We start from the raw sequence: 23,468 nt of genomic DNA, 5'->3' as shown, positions 1-23,468 counted from the left end.
CGCAATTACAATTCGCTTTAGTTGGCCAGGTATTAAAACGAGCCAGATGGCGATATTATATTTATTTGATAATTAACATCCACAGAATTACATGTGTGTCTTGAGGAGCCTCAATATTGCTGAATTGTTTGTTTGTTAGTTCGCTTCGAGTGGTCAGAATCCTAGAATTTTTACGCCGACGTTGTAACGTAATTATACAATTTAACAAGCAAGCAGGGAACATGAAATCGCTGTGTAATCACATTAAGAAAACGATGCATATCTTACCTTTTGCTTTAAAAGGATTTGCTCTTAAAATGCGGTTGTGATATTAATTCCGAGCAAGATATTTCACCGGGAGAAAAGATAGGTCTTAGTGGTGTTCAGGTTTTGTAATTACTTCACAGCCGAGAGAACGACTCAATGATTCAGGGCATGTATCCCGTTTTTTCTTCCTTCGTTATACCTTAGGAGAGTTACAGAGTAGAGTAAAAATTCATTTCGAAACTGTTTTTTTTTTTTGCGTGATATTTCATGCATATTACATAAGTAAATGTGTAATTAGGGTTTTTTCCCGTGACCTTTCGCTTTTTATTGCATCATTTTAGTTCTTAGAAATGCATTATTCCGGTTAAGAAGTTCTTGAAGAAATTCAATCCTTTTCGTATGAAAGTTTTGTCTATCTTTTTCTTTTATTTTATGAAAGCTAACGCTATTTTTTTCGTCAAGTTATGTTATTCTTAGTGCTTAATGAGCGGAACTGAACCTCGTTGTTACGATGCATTACAAATGTAAGAATTTATAGTTTTACCCTTATGTTTACATCAACAGCAAACAGTAAAACACCTACGATTTCACTCACTTTTCCAAAAACCCTACAACAAATGTCTTAAGAAAAATAGCAACAATGATCTTTCACACAACTAGTGAAAATTTAGTCATTTTTAATGATAAACAGCTGAAAAAAAAGGGCAAGAAATCTAACACTGATTATTTTAGTTCGCCATATGGTCATACATAACCTATCCAATAACTCAACCGTCGTCAAAATGTCAACATGATAAGGGCATCATGGATCTATTTTGTCGATCTACACTCTTGAAGCACCAAGTGAGCTTTATTTCTCGATTGAAGGATGAACGCGTCAGTGACATCGCTGCGGGAAAAATTTAAATTTGATTTTATTTGAACTTGAACTGTGCATTTGACCCGTGACATTCTATTGGCCTCGCTTTTATTTTTCCTTTAGAACTTGAATATCAAGAATTAGCAGGGCTAGTAGATAATCGTGTTTCCTTTCATGTGATCGTATTATACACTGAATGTATACATAGACATATGATTGGGTTTGATATTAAAGTCTGGTTGTATTTTCTGATTCTCGTCATTATCAAGTGGATAAGTACAAATTGAAATTTAGAACACATATTTAGGCAACAAAGCGCAACATGACAATTCCAATGTCCTTGCAATTACAGTGCCATACACAACCAAAAAAGTTAACAAATCAACTGAAATAATAGCATAAATCAGGCATTATGACAAAATATCAGCACCTGTTAACCTCGGAGAGCATACATTAAACGCATATTTTGTTTTGTTTTGTTTTTTTCAAAATTATCTCCTATACCTCGACTTTAATTATTCTGGATATCCAATAATTGTTCAGTATGTGTCTGCTACTGAGGTATATTCTAAATAATTATAGATATCAAATATCTTGTATTTTTGTTTGCATACTCTTGTATTATTATGCTATTTATTAGTATGAATGTTATGTTAGGGTTAACCATTCTAGGCTGAAATCTAGAAAAACAAACGAGCTTAAAATTGAAACTGACACAGTATGGACAATTAAGACATATGGGCAGTTAAGACATTCGTACGGAAACTGGGATCTAGTTGGGAAAAGTTTTACAGTTTTGAATTGAGGTAATCTTATGATTTGACCAAAGTGATTACTATAATTCGGTGCCATTTCAGAAAAGGATAAATCAGTCCTTCTTTATTTATAGCTAACAGAATAATAATGTTACCATTCAAATTTAGCCTGTTTTTAGGTTGAAATTTATAGTAAAGAGAAGATGGAGTCGAGAACGTCTGATGATTCTGATGAAGGTGAGTAACACAAGTTTTCAAGCTAATAACACCTTTTGGTCCAATTTCAACTACTAGTTCAGTAGTGTTTATAGCTGCGAGGATCTCTTACATTCATTTCTTCACCGCAGTGCACATATATGATTTCATATCTTTAAAATCATTATTCATCACATGGACGGTTTATTTGGACCCAACTTAATGACCAGCTCCCAGGCGGCTTGTTAGCTCAGTTGGTAGAGCGCTGCACCGGTATTGCAGAGGTCATGGGTTTAAATCCCGTTCGGGCCTGAATTTTTGGAAGGTCCAACTACTAGTTCAGTAGTGTTTATAGCTGCGAGGATCTCTTGTATTCGTTTCTTCACCACAGTTCACATTTTTTATTTAACAAATAGAGAAGCTTTGACTGTGCTCTGTTCTGTTATAAGGCACGTAGGAAGCGGCTAGAGCACGAAAGAAGTGTAGGGAGAAACGCTCGGCTTCGTCTCGTGTTTCTCCCCACTTCTTGAGTGCTCTAGCCGCTTCCTAAGTATATAAAATATTTTTCATCATTTCTGTTTTTTTATGTTTCGTTTTTAAACACTGAACTTTAAATACTATACGAGTGTTAGCTGTGTTTGATTTTTATTACCGTACGTAAGCTTGCAATGTAACTCAGCATGAAAATCTTTAAAACTCGGAATGTCAATTTTTTTTTTTTCGTTTGGGGATTTTCGTATCTGCTCACGTTTCAATAACGTAAATTACGGCGCCTGGTATGTTTACACCCTTTGTTTGGTTCTTCTCTTGCTACTTGCCGGCTTGCTTGTTCCGAAATTTCACTTTCAATTATCGGAAAAAAAAACTAAAAAAAAGAACCCGGAAAAGGTTGAACATAGTGCAATTTGGCAGATGGCGTGACAGCTTTGGCTCAGCTCTATGCTCCATACTCTCTCAGAACACGCTCTTTTAACCAATGGAAGCGCGCGTTATATCCGAACTTTATCATAATTTCATATATCTACAATCATTAGTCTGGTTACAAATTTTAATTTTTTTGGCCATTTAATTTTTTTTAAACTTATGCTTCAGAGACTGATTTGAGTGATTTGGCGGTAAAAGAACTGATGCATCAGCCGTAAAGTAAACTGGAAATCCGAATATCATCAAAGAGCGCGAAGCTGAATGTGGCTTAAAAATTTCCCTCAAAAGGTGTTTTTTACAGTTACGACACGAAGTAGAGGTCTCTAGACCTCTACTTCGTGTCTTCTAAAGGTTTTCCTCTTTTTTTCCTTTTATTTGTGTTTATTGATCGCGGAAATGTTCAACATCAAAATGTCTTATGAGTTTCACTTGAAATAGTGTACTTGGATCTATTATTAAATTGGATAAAAATACAAGTTATTTTGTTTGAGATTATAGGATGAGTTTCTTAAGAACGAGAACTATAAGTCGAACAACTTTACTATATTCTCTTCTTTATATTTGATGTGCGATACATACAAAAACAACAACAACAACAACGACAACAAAAAGAAACAAGAAACCAAACAAACAAAACAGGGTTTTATTTTCTTGTCTTGAAAATTGAAAATCATTTTTCAGGCCCATGAGAGGTTTATGCCATATGTGCGTACGCCATTATTCCCACGATTAGAAGTATTTTGTGCAGGATTTTTGCCTCTTAACAGCTTTTAAACGAATAGAGGATCAGTAAATTGAAAGATAAATTCGAAACTTCCACGATAAGCTTAAAGCCAAATGCAGTATGATAAAATTCCTATTCAGTTGAAATGCCGTATTTTATCAGCTTACTCAGGAAGGAAGGAACTAAAGGTTTCTTGAGGTTGTTGTTACGCTTGCAATTAAGGAGTTTGAGCAGGGCGTCCCAAGCTCACATCTCGAGAAAGACGATAGATTAATTCTCGGACGCATTTATATTTTTTAATGAAAGCGTCACGAGTTATGTTACGCGGTGTTAGGTTACGCGAGGATGAGTTGACTTAATACGATATACGGAATAGTTTGGGAAACGAAATATGGTCGTTTTACGACGCTAATTATCCGAAATGTGAACACTTTACACTCCTTGTATGTCCGTTGCGGTTTCTGGTGATTTCTGCCATGAGACGGCTAGGAAATGTACAAAGTTTTAAAACATACATGTTTCACTTTTGAGCTTTTTGCCATGAACGCGACTCCGCCTGGGCGGGTTGCACCACCTTGAAACGTTTACATGGCAGATTGTCACCCCGGCTGACAGGGTTACCCTACTTGGCAGACCGGGCAACCTGCCAAGGCTGGTCACCCCGCCTATCATATAAACGTGATCAAGATAAAATAAGAAATTATATGGACAGGTGGGTTACCTCACCTACCTGGGGTCCCCCACCTCCATGTGAACGGGCCCTTTATGTGAACCAAGGAAAAAGAAGTGTCACCCGTCAAAGGCAAAATACAAAAAAGCTTTACCCTACCGACTGTTTATTCAAAGCAGCCTCACACTGGTTTCATAGAAATGTAGTCAGGTTTATAACAAATAAATCTATATTCCACAGAATTTCTCCTTTATATGTTTGTGCGTTTTAATTATATAGCGTGGGAACAGAAATCGCTGATTAGCTTCCACTGGACAACTGTCCCCGTGAATAAAAGAAGGTTTAGCATTGGTATTTTCGAATTTCATGCGGCTATTTCTTTAGTCCACAGGGATGTTCCACAAGATATTGACGTTGATTTGGAGAATCTCAACAAATGTGTTGCATGTCAGTTTAATGTCAAGTACTGATATTGAACAAAAAATACTTCAGAGGAGAGTTTACTTTCAGTATCATGAAGAAAAACTGCATTATGAAAAGTTCATGGTAGTAAAAGTCACCTAGTTAATCATAACTGATTGATTAAATAAAAAAAATTAATTGCAGTAATTGAAAATCATTATTCTAGTGAATTTCATTATTCCAATTGATTATACTAATTGATGTCCGGTCAAATTGATAAGATGTCCGACAAAAATGAAGATTTGAAAGGACATATGTCCTGTTAATAGTGAAAAATTATTTCCAGCACTGTTCGTTGTTATGTTTTTGTTGTTTTCATTTCAGAAAGCAGAGAGATTTTTCAACATTGTACGGTATTTATCGGAGATTTGGATGTTTGTCTAAATGTAGAAACGATTTATCAATAAATAACACATACTCTTTCATCTTTTTCCATCTTTTCTGAGAAACTTCTGTGGACGAGAACTGAATCGTACTTAATGTAATTTATGATAAATTTGATCCGTATAACGAGAAAGTCGAAGTTCGAGCTGACTCATTAATTGTGATCCTAGAGTTAATGTTCAGATGTGAGAATCAAGATAAACAAACAAACACATAAAGACACTGAGAAAAACAGAAAAAGAAATGAAAACTAACCTGCCCACAACCATATGTTTGATTGATGATTTTTTTTCTTTTTTCAGTGTATGCACGGTTTTTACCTAATTAAATATGCAAATTCTTCTAGTTGTTTTGAGGGTAGAACGGAAAGGTCCATGGAGGTGCTAACGTGTGTATGCACGGTTTTTACAGTTGGTTGTATGCGCGGTTTTTCTTAATTAAATGAGCACAATTTTATGTTTCTTTTGAGGGTTTACTGGAAACGTCTGAGGAGGGGCTAACGCTAGAGTTGTCGGTCTTTGAATCTCTTTAAGGTGGTCAATTTGAATAATTAACCATATCAAACTCATGGGGTACAAATAGTCTTAACATGAATATAGTGACCACGCCCACTTCAACGCCCCACTCAAAGCGAGTGTAATTTTCGAACATTTTACCATCGTGCGGATTCTCTACGGAAAAAGCACTCAATGTACCTCTGAAATATTAAACTATAATATTTTGGCTTCCTATTTCGCTAATTTTCTAACTTGAAGGTAAAGTTTTTCCCTCGTCATTTTAACCTTTTCTCCGAGCGGTTACTTGAAATTAACAAGGCGTTTTTGTTCAAAACACAACCGAGCGAAGCGTCTCGGGCGATATCCCTTTTACGCGAGCTCAATTTAAAAATGTACCGCCAGAATCAAAACGAGGAACAAATTTCCTTTGTTTTGATATGTAAAGTGTCGAACAAAAAGCAGATTTACCCTCGTCAAATGGCGTTTCAAAACAGCTGTATCTTCCTCCTTTTGATTTTTTCCTGTTTTGTGAGCGTGAAAGCAGTCGGAAAGGGATCGGGGAACTCAGAAAGCACTTCGGGAATTAATCTGCCATTGTTTACTTACGAGATAAACAAGTAAGAATTGCGAAGTTCATCGCAGTATGAAGTCTAAATAAATGCTTTTTTTAAGCTTGTTCGCTGGATTTTTCGTAAACTTCCCTAACTAATTTTTCGTTTCAGCTTACTAATCTATACTATTTCAAAGCAAAGAAGTTTTCAGAGAAAACCATGGGTCGGTCCTTTCAATAATTGTAAACAAAGTGTTTGAGCAATCAGGTATACGAGGTATAATAATCAATAGCCATATATCAGAAGTCTTCAGAAAGAAAATAGTCTGTTTTCAGAAAGCTGTCAAGAAAGCTAGTAATCGTGACAATTAAATGCACTTCTTAGCAATTTGGAAACGGGCCCTCGGTATCGATTTAAGGTGTATTACAACGAAGTTAATGTACATCAGCTTAAAGATGAGAACAGCGCGCCAGTTGAGGGGAGAAAAAATAAAATTAGAAGAATCGTTGGTACAGGAGAAGGCAAAGCGATTGCGAGTGGATAAAAAAGCCCGAGAAGCTATCGAGAAAGCTGAGAAGAAAGGGGCCTTCTACGATAAAAAATTTATTCAGTTGGCCAAAAAATTGATAACAAATGGGAAAAAAGGTAGAGGCCCAGCTGAGAAGAAGTTTAATGACTATTCTAAGCACCATTAAAAGAGAATTAAAAACCAACAGAAGGAGGAGTGCTAAACTACACTCTCCTTTCTTGGGCTGTACAATTTTGTTGCAACTAAAATTGAAGTCCTCAACACTGAGACTAATCAATATGAAACTCTCAATCTTGTTGGAGAGGGAGAGCTGCTATTTACAGAGTCTGAACCAAAGGCCCTTAATAATGATGACATTGATAACATAGATGTGTGGCTCTACCTCAAAGATAAATTCATCATTTCAAATGAGGCCTGGCATGAAATTGCCATTAAGGCTAATGATCTCCTCAATATATATTCCATCAAGAAGCAAATTAATGAGCCAAACAGTGAATGGAACTTGAAACCAACACCAGGAGATGCTGAAGGTGTTCAGTTAGGATTTGCAGAAAGCTTGCAAGAGCACATTGTTAGGTTTCAGAAGAATGGAGAAATCAATGATGGAGAAACTATTAAGATCAAGCTTAGTGGTGATGGTACAAATATTGGGAAGGGGCTTACAGTTGTCAACTTCACTTTTACTATTCTCCATGAAAATGATGTGGCAATGGATGTGAAGGGAAATTATATACTTGCTGTTATAAAAACTACAGAGACATATGATAATCTGAGAGACAGCCTTGCAGACCTTCGAATGGAAATGTCAAACTTAAAGGAGATAAGTGCAAATAATTGCACCTATAAAATTGAATACTTTTTAGTTGGAGATTTGAAATTTTTAGCACTGGTATGTGGTTTAGGCAGGGCAAATGAGGGTTATGCTTGTGTGGGGTGCAAGTGTCCCAGGGAACAACAGTGGGACACAAGCAAAACATGGTCAATTAATGACCCCAAATTTGGTGCTAGAACTGTCACTGAAATAGCAAGGTTTTCCACTGGAAAGAAATTAAACTGTAAGGCACAACCATTATTTGATTTTATACCTATGGACCATGTCATCATAGATACATTACATTTTTTTTCTGAGGATTTCAGATGTTTTGATTGACTTGTTCATAAGAGAGCTGAGAAGAAGTGATGCTATTGAGAAAAAAAAAACCTCTGATGGATTCCCAAGGGATAAATATAAACACATGGCATGTTATGAAGAATTTATCAAAAGTATGGGAATCACTTTTAATTTTAGAATCAAAAAAGAGAGCAAAAAGCTGGAATATAGAGATCTTACTGAACCAGAAAAGTTGAAACTCTTTCAGAATATTCCGACCTATGCTTGTCCCTCATTACAATCAAAACAAAGACATACAAGTGATCTGGGCTAAATTTATGGACATAATTGGTGATTTGAAGCTAGATTTTACATCTGAAGAGGGTATTCTTGAACTGCAAAGAAATATCAAATCATGGTTTGAGCACTTTCTAAAAGTTTACCAAGCAAAATATGTTACTCCCTACATGCATGCACTATGTTATCATGTTCCAGAGTTCCTGTCACTTTATCAGAACATAGCATATTACACACAGCAAGGCTTGGAAAAATACAATAGTAGAGCTTCCAAAGATTTCTTCAGATCCACAAATCACAAAGGGGTTGATGCCCTCAAACAACTGTTTCTGAAGAAAAACAGGATTCAGTTCCTGGAGGCAGCCGGTTATGAAAGGGTTAAGAACACCTACAACAATGAGCTTGTATTCAATGATTGGACTTCTTAGTCCCAGCCAATACTTAATATTTCCTGGAATTACATAGGCAAAATCTTCAGCTACATTTAAAATTCTTTCATCCCACTTCAGCCCCAGATATGAATCAAGCACCCTATTTGACTCCAATTGGTAAACCATCTTCCCTCTTTGAAGAACGCCGGGCAAAACACTCCCAAGACCTTCCATGAAAATATCTTGGTCAACATTAAGGTCTATGTTTATATCAGGGTCCTCTCGCCGTTCAGACCAAAGCTTTTTCTTTATTTCACGAGCAAGTTGGCCATGGGACGATTCTTTTCTATCCTCTAGAGAGTTTTCCGAGGGAATGAACAGCTTTTCGCTGTGAACAAACGGAAAATATCCAGATCCTCTATCGGCCCTGAAGGGTGTCCATTCATCGAAGCATGTGCTATAGCTAACGTAATGAATTTTCAACCTCTCTTGTTGATTTTGTCAACCTCCCTGTTCTCAATATCATACAGTTTTGTATCTCTCTATCGTGGATTCGCCTTTCTAACGGGGGTGTATGTTAAGTATTTATTGCAAAATCGCTTTGCTTTTTTTATTTCCCTCTTTGACCTATCCGCCATTTTGAAAATTCGCATCGTAAAGCATGCACATTACGTAGGGTTAGTGGTCGCGTACACCTGGAACCGAGAAAAACAAATGTTCGTCGCGCTGGGGAAAGAGTTTGATATGTAGTTGATTAAAAGGAAATTACTTTATTATACTCCGCCGGAGCAGCACAATAGTAATTTTTAGACACTTGCCCCCCTTTACTTTGATGTTTCAGTTCAGTTAGTTTTATTTATTGGGAAAAAACACAGGATTATCCTAATACTCTCGTCTACAGAACTGTGCATTGTTACTGATGCATTCTGAAAAGTCACATACTCATGTTTTGGCTCACCAGTAACCATAAGAACACGGTCTTCGCTTTTTTCCGGCAAGTGGAGGTTTTTTTTTTTGTAAATAGACAGTACCTCAAACGCTAAAGTGTCCCATGACTGTTTTTGTGTCTGTCTTTGTAGTCCTCGTAGAAACTTAACATCTGTAAAAAAAGATCCGAATTTGATTTACGTGACGCGTTAGGGCGCGCTATTTTAACGCGCTATTTTAACAATTTTGAGTTTTTTTTCTCACTTGAAGTTGAGAAGAGCTACTGATTTTTTTTTGCCCAAAATGATTTGATGTCTTAGGTTAGCACAATGTTATATGAAGATTATTTTAAGTAACCGACAATGTTTACCTCTACTTCACGCATGATGAATTTACATAAAACATGCAGAACATGCAGAACATGCAGAACATGCAGAACATGCAGAACATGCAGAACATGCAGAACATGCAGAACATGCAGAACATGCAGAACATGCAGAACATGCAGAACATGCAGAACATGCAGAACATGCAGAACATGCAGAACATGCAGAACATGCAGAAACAGGAAATTTCCAGAGAAAAAACAAATTTAACAATCAAAGACCACGGAAATTGAAAATTAAAAGAGGTGACTACTCCAATACTGAATTGACTATTATTTTTGGTGTTATTTTTCCCATTTTTGTCTTGTAAATTCGACTTGGAAGCGTCAAAGTCCGGTAAAGTATACCCAACGATTCACAGAAGCGGGTGCCGGGTGTTAATGAAAGCAATGCAGTAGTTAAGTAGCAAATAAACGAATGCAGTAGCAGTAGATTGAAAGATAAAAGTGAAACTTCCAAAAAGTTCTAATTCAGGTGAAATCCAGGAGATATGTATACTTTCCGCTTTCTGTAATTTATCCAGTTCATAGAGATGCATTATTCCAGGTAAGCAGTTCTTGAAGAAATTTCATCTCGTATGAAAGTTTTGTCTAGCCTTTTTTTTTTTTTTTTTTCTCTTAAAGCTAATGATATTTTTTCGTCAAGTTTTGTTATTCTTAGTACGCAATGACCGGAACTGATCCTCATTGATACGTTGCATCACACTGAATGTAAGAGTTTATCGTTTGACACCTCCGATTTCACTCACCTACCGAAAAGGCCCACAATAACGTCTTCAGAAGAATGATCAATGATCTTGCACACGACTTATGATAATTTTCTCATTTTAAAACATAAACGACTGAAAGAAAACGGCAAGAAGTCTAACATTGATCCTGTTTATTTGCCATATGGTCATACGTAACCTTTCCAAGAGCGCAACAGTCGTTAAAATATAAAAATATTAAGATCATTGGATTATTTTGTTGATCTGTACTCTTAAAGCACTTTTGATTTATTTGAATTGATTTATTTATTTTTATTTTATTTGAATTTGATTTTATTTGGACTTGAACTGTGCATTAGATGCTTGACAGTCGATGGGCCCCGCTTCTCTTTTTCCTTCTGGACTTGAATATTGAGAACTGGCAAATTTAGAAAGTAATCGCGTTTCCTGTCTTGTGATCGTATCATACATTGAATGCATGTACTAGACATAATTATGAATTGATGGAGTTTGATTTAAAAGTCTCGTTGCATTTTCGATCAACATGAACTGTTTAAATTGGAAAAATGTTCAAAATACCAGTGAGTTTTTATTAATTTATGAATTAATTTGCAATGTGTAAACAAGCTTGCTCAGTTTAGCTTTAAAACTGGTTTAAATGGGGGCCTGTATAAACAGTAACAAGGCCAGATCACAATACGGAGAGCTAAATTCCCTACTCTTTGCTAGAAGAGAAGATGCAGGAGACAGGGCCTACGGTTTATTGTCCTTATCTGAGAGGACCAGAATGTCTAACCATTTGCAGATGTCATAGCCAAGGCAGCAAATTCTCCTCATACATATGTTGGCACTTAAGGAGGAAATTATATACATTTCTTTTTCTAAGTAGGGACATAAATCATAAGGCCTTTCGTGCGATTTTAACACGTTGAATGTTATGTCCTAGCTCCACCAGTACCATCCAGAGGACAGTCAAGAGGACTCCCACCACCCCCTCCCCGCTTGCGTAGACCCCCACCACCGCCCTCAGCAAGGATAGGTAATCCAACCAGCTATTTATGGTCAAACGTTACCCAATAACAGTCATAGGAAATAATGCTGAGACTGATTAAATAGTATTGTTAGCGCACTCAGGTCGTTTCTTAACTTCAGCAGAATCTGAATTAAAAGTAAACTCATTTTTAATTATACATTGGAAGCGCCCGTAGTCAATATGAAACTAATTATTCATTCTGATTAGCTATCTGAGAAGGATCGCCCGGTTTGATCCCACGCAAAGAAAAATTTGCGTGGAGCCTACTAAAGACGTCTTCAGAAGAGTGATCAATGTTCTTGCACACGACTAGTGATAATTTCTCATTTTAAAACATAAACGGCTGAAAGGAAACGGCAAGAAGTTTAACAGTGATCATTTTCGTTTGCCATAAGGTTATACTTAACATTCCCAAGAGTGCAACAGTCGTCGAAATATAAAAAAGAAAAGGTCATTGGATTATTGTGTTGATCTATACTCTTAAAGCACTAAGTGATTGTCGATTGAAGGTTGAACGCTCTAGTGATAGCACTGCAGGGAAAAATTTAAATTTGATTTTATTTGGACTTGAACTGTACATTGGATGCGGGACAGTCGATGGGCGCCGCTTCCCTTTTTCCTTTTGAATTTGAAGAGTTAAGAATTAATTAAGTCATGTGATCGTATACACTGAATGCATGTACTGGACGTATGATGGAGTTTGAATCAAAAGTCTTGTTTAATTTTCTTAAGTAGGGACATAAATCGTAAAGCCTTTATTACCATTTTAACACGTTAAATATTATGTCCTAGCTCCTCCAGCACCATCCAGAGGACAGTCAGGAGAAGCCCCACCACTCCCTCCCCGCTCATTTGGAGCCCCACCACCAACCTCAGCAAGGATAGGTAATCCAACCAGCTATTTATGGTCAAACGTTACCCAATAACAGTCATAGGAAATAATGCTGAGACTGATGAAATAGTATTGTTAGCGCACTCAGGTCGTTTCTTAACTTTTTACCAGACTCTGAATTAAAAGTAAACTCATTTTTAATTATACATTGGAAGCGCCTGTAGTCAATATGAAACTAATTATTCATTCTGATTGGCTATCTGATAGGGATCGCCTGGTTTGATCCCACTCAAAGAAAATAATATACCAGTGAGTTTTTATTAATTTATGCATTAATTTTCAATGTGTAAACAAGCTTGCTCAGTTTAGCTTTAAAGCTGGTTTAAATGGGGGCCTGTATAAACAGTAATAAGACCAGATCACAATACGGAGAGCTAAATTCCCTACTCTTTGCTAGAAGAGAAGATGCAGGAGACAGGGCCTACGGTTATTGTCCTTATCTGAGAGGACCAGAATGTCTAACTATTTGCAGATGTCATAGCCAAGGCAGCAAATTCTCCTCTGCATATGTTGGCATTGAAGGTGGAAATTACATATATTTCTTTTTTTAAGTAGGGACATCAATCATAAGGCCTTTATTACCATTTTAACACGTTAAATATTATGTCCTAGCTCCCCCAGCACCACCCAGAGGACAGTCAGAGGAACCCCCACCACCCCCTCCCCGCTCATTTGGAGCCCCACCACCAACCTCAGCTAGGATAGGTAATGCAACCAGCTATTTATGGTCAAACATTACCCAATAACAGTCATAGGAAATAATGCTAGGACTGATGAAATAGTATTGTTAGCGCACTCAGGTCGTTTCTTAACTTCAGCAGAATCTGAATTAAAAGTAAACTCATTTTTAATTATACATTGAAAGCTCCCGTAGTCAATATGAAACTAATTATTCGTTCTGATTGGCTGTCTGAGAGGGATCGCCCGGTTTGATCCCACGCAAAGAAAATAAATACCAGTGAGTTTTTATTAATTTATGCATTAATTTGCAATGTGTAAACAAGCTTGCTCAGTTTAGCTTTAAAGCTGGTTTAAATGGGGGCCTGTATAAACAGTAACAAGACCAGATCACAATACGGAGGGCTAAATTCCCTACTCTTTGCTAGAAGAGAAGATGCAGGAGACAGGGCCTACGGGTTATTGTCCTTATCTGAGAGGACCAGAATGTCTAACCATTTGCAGATGTCATAGCCAAAGCAGCAAATTCTCCTCAAACATATGTTGGCATTGAAGGTGGAAATTACATATAATTCTTTTTTTAAGTAGGGACATCAATCATAAGGCCTTTATTACCATTTTAACACGTTAAATGTTATGTCCTAGCTCCCCCAGCACCATTCAGAGGACAGTCAAGAGGACCCCCACCACCCCCTCCCCCCTCGCGTGGAGCCCCACCACCACCACCACCACCACCACCACCACCACCACCACCCCCAGCAAGGATAGGTAATGCAACCAGCTATTTATGGTCAAACGTTACCTAATAACAGTCATAGGAAATAATGCTAGGACTGATGAAATAGTATTGTTAGCGAACTCAGGTCGTTTCTTAACTTCAGCAGAATCTGAATTAAAAGTAAACTCATTTTTAATTATACATTGGAAGCGCCCGTAGTCAATATGAAACTAATTATTCATTCTGATTGGCTGTCTGAGAGGGATCGCCCGGTTTGATCCCACGCAAAGAAAATAAATACCAGTGAGTTTTTATTAATTTATGCATTAATTTGCAATGTGTAAACAAGCTTGCTCAGTTTAGCTTTAAAGCTGGTTTAAATCGGGGCCTGTATAAACAGTAACAAGACCAGATCACAATACGGAGGGCTAAATTCCCTACTCTTTGCTAGAAGAGAAGATGCAGGAGACAGGGCCTACGGTTTATTGTCCTTATCTGAGAGGACCAGAATGTCTAACCATTTGCAGATGTCATAGCCAAAGCAGCAAATTCTCCTCAAACATATGTTGGCATTGAAGGTGGAAATTACATATAATTCTTTTTTTAAGTAGGGACATCAATCATAAGGCCTTTATTACCATTTTAACACGTTAAATGTTATGTCCTAGCTCCCCCAGCACCATCCAGAGGACAGTCAAGAGGACCCCCACCACCCACTCCCCCCTCGCGTGGAGCCCCACCACCACCACCACCACCACCACCACCACCACCACCACCACCACCACCACCACCACCACCACCCCCAGCAAGGATAGGTAATGCAACCAGCTATTTATGGTCAAACGTTACCCAATAACAGTCATAGGGAATAATGCTGAGACTGATTAAATAGTATTGTTAGCGCAATCAGGTCGTTTCTTAACTGCAGCAGAATCTGAATTAACAGTAAACTCATTTTTAATAATACATTGGAAGCTCCCGTAGTCAATATGAAACTAATTATTCATTTTTATTGGATATCTGAGAGGAATCGCCCGCTTTGATCCCACGCAAAGAAAAATTTGAGTGGAGCCTACTAAAGACGTCTTCAGAAGAGTGATCAATGTCCTTGCACACGACTTGTGATAATTTGTCATTTTAAAACATAAACGGCTGAAAGGAAACGGCAAGAAGTTTAACACTGATCATTTTCGTTTGCCATATGGTCATACTAAACATTTCCAAGAGTGCAACAGTCGTCGAAATATAAAAATGATGAGGCCATTGGATTATTTGTTGATCTATACTCTTAAAGCACTAAGTGATTGTCGATTGAAGGTTTCGAGCGTTGGCCCTTAGCGATCGCTCTGACGAAGGGCTAACGCTCGCAAATTGCATTAGCTGTCTCCGGCTTGTGGCTTAACAGCTTTTCTCGTATTCTCCCAACATCTCACACGTGGTTTATTGCGCAGGTAGACCGACAGTAAGTGTGGTTTCTTGCTTAAGTAAACGATGACTTTTGTGCGCGATCGTTGATGCGCTTTATCTTCCCGTTGCTTTCAGTTGGTATACAAGTTGAATATTGACAGTTATCACAGACTGAAGGCTATGGTGGCTCATGCTATGGCGGTTCATACAATAATCGGGGGAGACTATTATTGTATGAACCGCCATAGCATGAGCCACCATAGCCTTCAGTCTGTGATAACTTTGGTTTTGCATGTATGACATTGAATAGATGTATGCTCTTTAACTCAATATTTGTTGTCGTAGATCTCCATCTCTGCTAATGCAATTTGTTCTGGTATCTTTTTGTAAAAAGATAACTTTAGCAATATGAGTCATTCACCATCACAGACAAGTCTTGCCCAAGCAAACAGGTAATGAGAATACTCGTATATACCAAATAGAAGTGTTTGTCTTGATCTAACACCAATTCTTGTAACTGATTTAAAAGGAAATATGTGGTAGCTGGAAGGAGAGAATTGACTATCAGATCTGGGAGTTAAAAGAATAAGAATTGCGGCTTCTCATTAGGACAACCTTTATTCAGGGCACACAAGCGTAGCCCTTTGACCCTTATGATGACTAATATCTAATTTCTCCTTACAATATCACACCTAAATAACACATGAAGGTCATGAGAATAAAGGAAATGATCACCAATTGAGAAGCTCTTGATTCTTAAAGAGATTCTTCTCGTCAGCACCAAAGGAAATGTGTAGAGAAGAGTTTTAAGAAAAGTTGGGATGTAGACAGTTAACCCTTTAACTCCCAGATCAAATTTGGAATCTTCCTTACTCTCAACTATACAATTATTACGATAGTAGTTCAGAGAAGTTAGTGTTGGATCAACTAATTCTCCCCAGATTGATATTTTTCTTTATTCTGGTCACTTATCTGGTTGATATTGTATCAATATTGTAAGGAGAAATTCTGTCTTGGTCACTCATGGGAGTTAAAGGGTTAAGTCCCCCGGACATGTTCATGTAACATTTCGATTTGCCTCTCTTTAGGAGTAGTGTACATGTAATCTTTTATGCAAATCAATGGTCATTATCAGATTGTTGTTTTTTCTTCAGGTTTCTTTTTGCAGAACCAATTCTACTGTATTTCCTTGAATAAGCACCCACACTCTATAAAGGGTCATCCCCTAGATAAACACCCACCATCAATGTCATAATGTCAAACAAGTGCCCCTCTTAAATCAGCGCCCCCACTCTCCTTCCCCTTTTCTCTCAATTTCTTAATTAATAGGGATTTAAGGAAAAACCTGTTTTTACTGCCACTTTATTTATAACCTCTTAAACTTCAACTACAGCAGCATTAGCACAGAAGAGTGATGAGCACCCCCTTGCTTTAGCATCCTTTTTCCAATAAGCACCCCTCCTTTTAGGCAATATTCTAAATCAGTAACTAGTGCTTATTTGAGGAAATACGGTGATAAGAATTTTTTTTAAATTTTCACTAAAGGTTCATTGGACATATTGGCTGGGATCCACGAGCTGGATTTGATGTAAGAAAACGTTTTCATGTCTTGAAAGGGGGAACTAAAAACTTGACTCCCTTACAAAAATAGTGCTTATTTTATATATATTTTATGTCTATTTTTTAAACTATTTTTCCCTATTTTTTTTGGGTATCTTTTCTCTATTTTTCCAGAATATTTTTTAACTATTTTAAACCTATTATTTTGAAACAAAAAATTGTAAAAAATAGTCTTAAAAACAGCTTTAAAATAGCTTTAAAGTAGCGAAAATGTGTAGGTGATTTGATGATAATAGGATTAAAATAGCATTAGTGAAACAGTTACAAAATAGAAATAAAACAAGGAAAAAATAGAAAAAAATACACAAAAAATAGGGAAAAATAGAATATAAATACATTTAAAATAGGTTTAAAATATACACAATATAGGAAAAAAATAGGAATATAACACATATAAAATAGGTCTAAGAGACATAAAACAGGAATAAAATATGAAAAAAGCTTGAAAAAATAGGATACAAATACACTTAAAATAGGTTTAAAATAGAGCCTCATGTATATGCAATTCCTAGCAAAACATGTAATTCCTAGGAATGAGAGGGGTGAGTTTTCATGGTAAATTTGAAATGGGAATTCTCAACTGTAATAACACTTGTCGAGTTATCAGAACTGAGCAAGTAGACAACAACATGTTCAGTCCACAACCATGTTTAATCCTCTAACTATTACCAGTGCGCATACCCAAGTATGCGTGTGACACAAACCGAAAGTACAAAGTTCAATAAAGCAACAACTCCCTTTTTGAGGATAGGAAACAACTCACAAATCTAACACGAAGTAACATGAAATCTTGTCCAACTGTAATAAGCTAGCATGCAATGAACTATAAGTAAGGTTCAAGGTAACTGAGATCAGTCTCTGTAATTAGTGTCCACATTTTCAGCAAAGTCCAAGGCTCTCCTTTAACCTGAGAGAGGGTCTGACGAGTCTCTTAGGTCTCGATGAGAGACAGGGAGATGGGAGTGGCTTCAAAGGAGTTAAAGCCTTATGCTGAGATTGTCGCTTGCTAACACAGGGTGTAGCTGTCTTGTCTGTAATGCTGGGTGATGTCAGCTTGTCGGTAGGGATTGGGTTGATATGAGAACGGTTTCGTCTCACTACGCCTTTCTCCGTCTCGATCAGGTAGGATCTGGGTGTTTCTGCTGATCAGGTTATGGTACTAGTGGATCCTGATTCCTTGACGAATACAGGTGTGCCAGGTTGTAAGGCTTTCAGTGGGACAGCATTGTTGAAGTTAAGCCTTTGCTTTTCTTTGCTCTATGCTTCTCTTTCACGTAGCTTATCCATGTCTGGCCAACACGGATTAAGATTTGCGTGGAAGGTTGGGATGGTGTTTCTGACTTTCCGTTCCATTAGTAGTTCTGATGGCGAATAACCACAAGCCAGTGGTGTGGATCTATATGCTAACAGTCCCTTCGATGAGTCTTTCTCTTTCTTTAGGAGTGATTTAGTTTCTACCGCACGCTCCACCTCACCATTGGATTGTGGGAAGCGAGGACTGCTTGTGGTGTGCTTGAAATCCCACTCTTTAGCGAAATTAGTGAATTCTGCTGAAGCGTGCTGTGAGCCATTGTCGCTTCTTACTTCTTCTGGGATTCTATGTCTTGTGAAGATTACTTTCAATGCTCTGATGACTTCATGAGACTTGGTGGTCTTTTGCATGGCAGCTATTTCGATATAGCGCGAGAAGTAATCCACCACTATCAGGTAATTCAGCTTGTCTAGCTCAAACAAATTTGTCGCGATCATCTGCCAGGGGCGTTCAAGGAAGGAGGTTGACATTAGTGGCTCGGCCCGCAGTTGTCGGTATTTAGGACAGACTTTGCAATTCTCGACTATGTCTTGGACTTCTCGGCTGAGACCAGGCCGCCAAATAGAAGCCTTTGCACGTTCTCTGCACTTGACTATTCCTTGGTGTCCGTCATGCACTTTGTCCAGGACTTGCAGCCTCATAGCCGATGGCACAACAATTCTTGATGACTTCAGTAATAATCCATAGACTACGGTGAGGTCTCCTCTAACTGACCACTAATGCTGAGTTGCATCGTGAAGGTGAAATTTGTCTGGCCAGCCTTCCATGCGGTAACTCTTTATCTTTCGACAGACAGGGTCTTCATCTTGGGCTTCCTTTATCTCCACCAGCTTGACATCTGACACTGGTAAGGAGTCCAGTACGCTGTCGACATAAATGTTCATTTCTTCATCAGGAACAGTTTCCTTTTTGTCTGAGTTACTAGGTTGCATTCTGGATAAAGCATCTGCGATGTACAGTTCTTTTCCAGGCACATGGTTCACCTCTTTCAAGTGGAAGCGCATACGACGCATTCTTAGCCGCTGTATTCTAGGAGGGACTTCGTTCAGCGTACGTGTAGTGATAAGAGGTACCAGAGGTTTGTGGTCTGTTTCAGCGACGATAGACTTTCCAACTAGGTAATCGCTGCATCTCTCGCAGGCCCAGCTTAGTCCAAGAGCTCCTTTCTCTATTTGTGCATATCTGCATTTTTCTGGGGTGAGTGCCCTGGATATGAACACCACAGGTAACCAGGTCTGGTCATCCTGCTTCTGTAACAGTACTCCTCCTAGTCCAAACGATGATGCATCTGCTGATATTTTGGTCTCTTTATTGGGATCGTAGAGGGCGAGCACTGGTCCTTTTGTCATACTTGACTTGATTTCTTCAAATGCCTTTTGTTGGGGTGGTCCCTAGACCCACTGGTGGTCCTTCTTCCCTGATTGGTTTTGTCTTATCAGCTAGATGCTCTGCGAACTTGCTCAAGTGGTTAACCATGCCTAAGAATACACGGACCTCATGGACATTCTTGGGTACTGGTAGGTCAATCACTGCTGCCACTTTGTCGGGATCCACCTCGATGCCATGTGCACTAACAACATTTCCAAGGAACTTGATTCTTGTTGCTCTGAACACACACTTCTCGATGTTTAGTGTAACACCTGCTGTGGTAAGCCGCTCCAATACTTGCTCCAATCTTTTGTTGTGTAGCTCTCGGGTAGGGGCATGGACGAGCACGTCATCAATGTTACATTCAACTCCATCAAGCCCCTCAAGGATCCTGCTCATACATTTCTGGAACTTTTTTGAACCTGCGCTTATGCAATAGGGTAGCATTGAAGCAGAATCGACCCCAGGGTGTAATAAAAGTCGTGAAGTGTCTCGAACTTTCGGATAACCTGATCTGCTAGTAGCCAGAGTTCGCATCGAGCTTTGTGAAATACCACAAAGAAGAAGCCAGAATACGCATCGAGCTTTGTGAAATACCTTGCACCTGCACCATCGAGCTTTGTGAAATACCTTGCACCTGCGAACTTAGAAAGGGTAATGTCCACAGATGGGAGTGGGTGGTTTTCACGTTGAACATACTCATTGAGCTTCGTCAAGTCCACGCACACTCTCACTCTGCCGTTAGGCTTGGGGGTGACTACCATTGGGACACACCACTCTGTGGGGTTGTCTAGAGGCGATATCACTCCACTCTCTAACGTTCTTTCGATTTTGCTCTTGGTGACGTCGTAAAGCGGCATTGGAACTTTTCTTGGGACCGTGAGGGCAAAGGGCTTTGCGTCATCCTTTAGCTTTATGACGTATTCTTCTTTCATGACTCCGAGTCCTGTGAACAGCTTAGGGTAGTCATGCATCACTTTTGCTTTGTAATCGTCACTGGTCAATTCACGCACCAGCGGCGGATCTGCCCAGGAGTGGTCGTGCCAAGCTCTCCACTGCAAGGATGGTTTCTTTAACAATGTTTGAGTTGAAGGCAAGGTTAACTACCACTTTTCCCTTACTGTTCAGCTTGTAGTTACAGGGGCCCATTAGCACTTTATCGGTAGGTTCCAGCTTTGTTTGCAGATGAAGGTTGAGAGCACCATATGGAACAACAGTGACATCTGCTACGCTGTCAATCTTGAAGTCTACCTTTTTATCGTTGACAAGAACGGTTGCCGTCCAAGATGTTTTCGTGGAGTTGCTTTGGACTTCATGCAGGTCTACCACTCCTCCAAGGAAAAGGATTCAGGATCTTCTTCGGTGGCGACTTGGAAAAATTTTCTGGGTTTTGACCTTCTGCAAGCCTGCGCCCAGTGACCAATTTTCGAGCATTTTCTGCACTTAGAAAGACGCGCTGGGCAGATTTTCTTCGGATGAAAATTACCCCGGCATCTCTGGCATTTCTTCTCCGAGGGGGTTTTTGCTTTAGAGTTTTTGGGAGACTTCACTTTGTATTTGTCTTTCTCACTGGAGCCGTCTTTCTTTCTTCGAAATTTTCCTTTTACGATGCCATCGACCTCGACTTGCGAATACTTGAAACCAACATCAAGGATGGTTTGTTGTTGCTTTATCGTCTCTCGTTGTTAGGATAGAATTTGATTTCTTTTTCTTACAGCTATTCATAAAAAAATATTCCTAATCAATTATGAAATTTGGTTTGACACAAATTGTGAAAAAAATGTGTTGATGCTTTTCCATAATATACAATAACTGGAATTAAATTTACTGCAATAAATACTATCAGTCAAAAAATAGTCTTAAAATGAATTATTTAATTTTAGATGATGATACAAATGGTATTTAACCCTTTTTCTCCCAGAGTCAAGCATTGACTTGATTTTATGTGGTTGTAACTTCTATGGAAAAAGTTCTTGTGCCTGAACACTCAAATGTAAGCTGTCAAGCAGCACTTTCATGTTTTACTGTTTGTTTTTATGGATTCTGCACATTGAAATTCAAAGATTTCTCCTCAATTTCGACTTAGCACTCTTGGGAGTGTAGGGGTTAATTACAGTTAAATAAAAATTGGTTTTTTTTTTATTAAAATCTTATTGTAACTGTAACAATAAGTTAGAATGAAGTTATCCTAAATGACACAGACCACAACTTTGTGGGTGACTAGTTGCCGTGGAGATGTTAATCGAAAAGAAACTTTCAGAGCTGAATGCCTAAATTTCTTTGAAACATTCTGGTGATCGGTTTTTTGTCTTTGTTAGGTTGATAGATTGGATGATAAATGGAAAGAGCTGTTTTCTCTAGTTGGTGTTACTGCTGAACAAATGCAGAGAAAGGAAACAATGGACTTCATCTATGATTTTGTTGAAAAAAGAGGAGGAATTGACAATTTTAGACGTCAAATAGAGAAGGAAAAAGCTACTGAACCACGTAAGCAATTAATATTCCTCTTTTTTTCAAGCTGATGGATCAACATGAAATCAACATTAAATTGGAAAAATGTTCAAAATACCAGTGAGTTTTTATTAATTTATGAATTTATTTGCAATGTGTCGTCGAAATATAAAAAAGAAAAGGCCACTGGATTATTATGTTGATCTATACTCTTAAAGCACTAAGTGATTATCGATTGAAGGTTGAACGCTCTAGTAATAGCACTGCAGGGAAAAATTTAAATTTGATTTTATTTGGACTTGAACTGTACATTGGATGCGGGACAGTCGATGGGCGCCGCTTCTCTTTTTCCTTTTGAACTTGAAGAGTTAAGAATTAATTAAGTCATGTGATCGTATACACTGAATGCATGTCCTGGACATATGATGGAGTTTGAATCAAAAGTCTTGTTTAATTTTCTTATTTTCACCATTATCAAGTGGATAAGTATTAAATGAAATTTAGAACAGATAGTTAGGTAGCAAAGCACAACGTGAATTTACTGAAAAGCTCAGAAAGTACGATTTGCTTTTTCTCGGGCAAAGCGCCTGGCCATATGCAGCTTGCGTGGTAATATGTGTTTCTCGGAGGACACACAACACCTAGAAGCTGCCGGAAGAGTTATGAATGGCAGACAATTTGCTATAATTTGCTGAATAAAGGAAATGGAGAAGAGCAGAATATTCAAGATTGAAAGCATTGGAAACAAGGCATCATCCCCCACCCACTAGGGGTGAGAAAAGAATATGAAAGGCATCGGTCATTCGGGTGATGAAACCACTTTTATGTAGCAGCTACAACATGACTTCATTATATGCTTTGTAACTGAGATTTACCAAGTAACTTGGTTGCAAGTCATCTCTGCTGTGAATTACACTATATTCGAGTCCCTCTTTACTTGCGCAGTCAGTGGGGCGTTCCAATTAAAACCGGCGGCGTCTCGTAAACCCCGGAAAGCGACGTAAACTTTCTGGAGTTCGTGCGTCGCTAGGAAACATCTGTTTTTTCCGCAAGCGGATTTGGACCGGGGGTCCATATCCGTTAGCGGATTTTGACCGGGGGTCCAAATTCGCGGCGGGTCCAAATCCGCTGTGACTCCGGCACGACTTTCTCTGGTCTCTGGTCTTTTATCTAACAGTACCTTCAAATGTTCACCTTGAATTTCATATTGTCCAAATCTTATGGGCAATGGGCTTTGGTGGAACGTTAACAGTCAAATTGTTTTGTGTTAACACACAAGGCCATAAGTAAAGCAGTTTTGTGACGATTAAAAAAAAAAACAAAGCCAAAGCGATTATTCTAGTCAGTAAGAACAGGTGTAAATAAGAAAATGAGCCAATCATGCAGATGTTGACGAGTGAGTTGGCCATGTCTGAA

The 23,468-nt window shown here is 38.3% G+C and overlaps 1 protein-coding gene across 1 annotated transcript in view; it reads left to right on the top strand.

Annotated features, from left to right (window-relative positions):
- The window catches only part of LOC131772171 (uncharacterized), a 49,744-nt gene that overhangs the window by 635 nt on the left and 25,641 nt on the right, over positions 1-23,468 (top strand). Inside the window, exons 2-10 of the mRNA XM_066172864.1 lie at positions 2,029-2,097; positions 11,520-11,612; positions 12,399-12,491; positions 13,111-13,203; positions 13,822-13,944; positions 14,563-14,709; positions 15,696-15,753; positions 16,847-16,889; positions 21,920-22,088. Coding sequence (XP_066028961.1) covers positions 2,064-2,097; positions 11,520-11,612; positions 12,399-12,491; positions 13,111-13,203; positions 13,822-13,944; positions 14,563-14,709; positions 15,696-15,753; positions 16,847-16,889; positions 21,920-22,088 — 853 coding nt within the window. The 5' untranslated portion in view covers positions 2,029-2,063. The remainder of the gene's footprint in view (positions 1-2,028; positions 2,098-11,519; positions 11,613-12,398; positions 12,492-13,110; positions 13,204-13,821; positions 13,945-14,562; positions 14,710-15,695; positions 15,754-16,846; positions 16,890-21,919; positions 22,089-23,468) is intronic.

Source organism: Pocillopora verrucosa, chromosome 10, assembly GCF_036669915.1.
Source record: "Pocillopora verrucosa isolate sample1 chromosome 10, ASM3666991v2, whole genome shotgun sequence".
NCBI lineage: Eukaryota > Metazoa > Cnidaria > Anthozoa > Scleractinia > Pocilloporidae > Pocillopora > Pocillopora verrucosa.
This window is presented reverse-complemented; position numbering and strand designations above follow the sequence as displayed.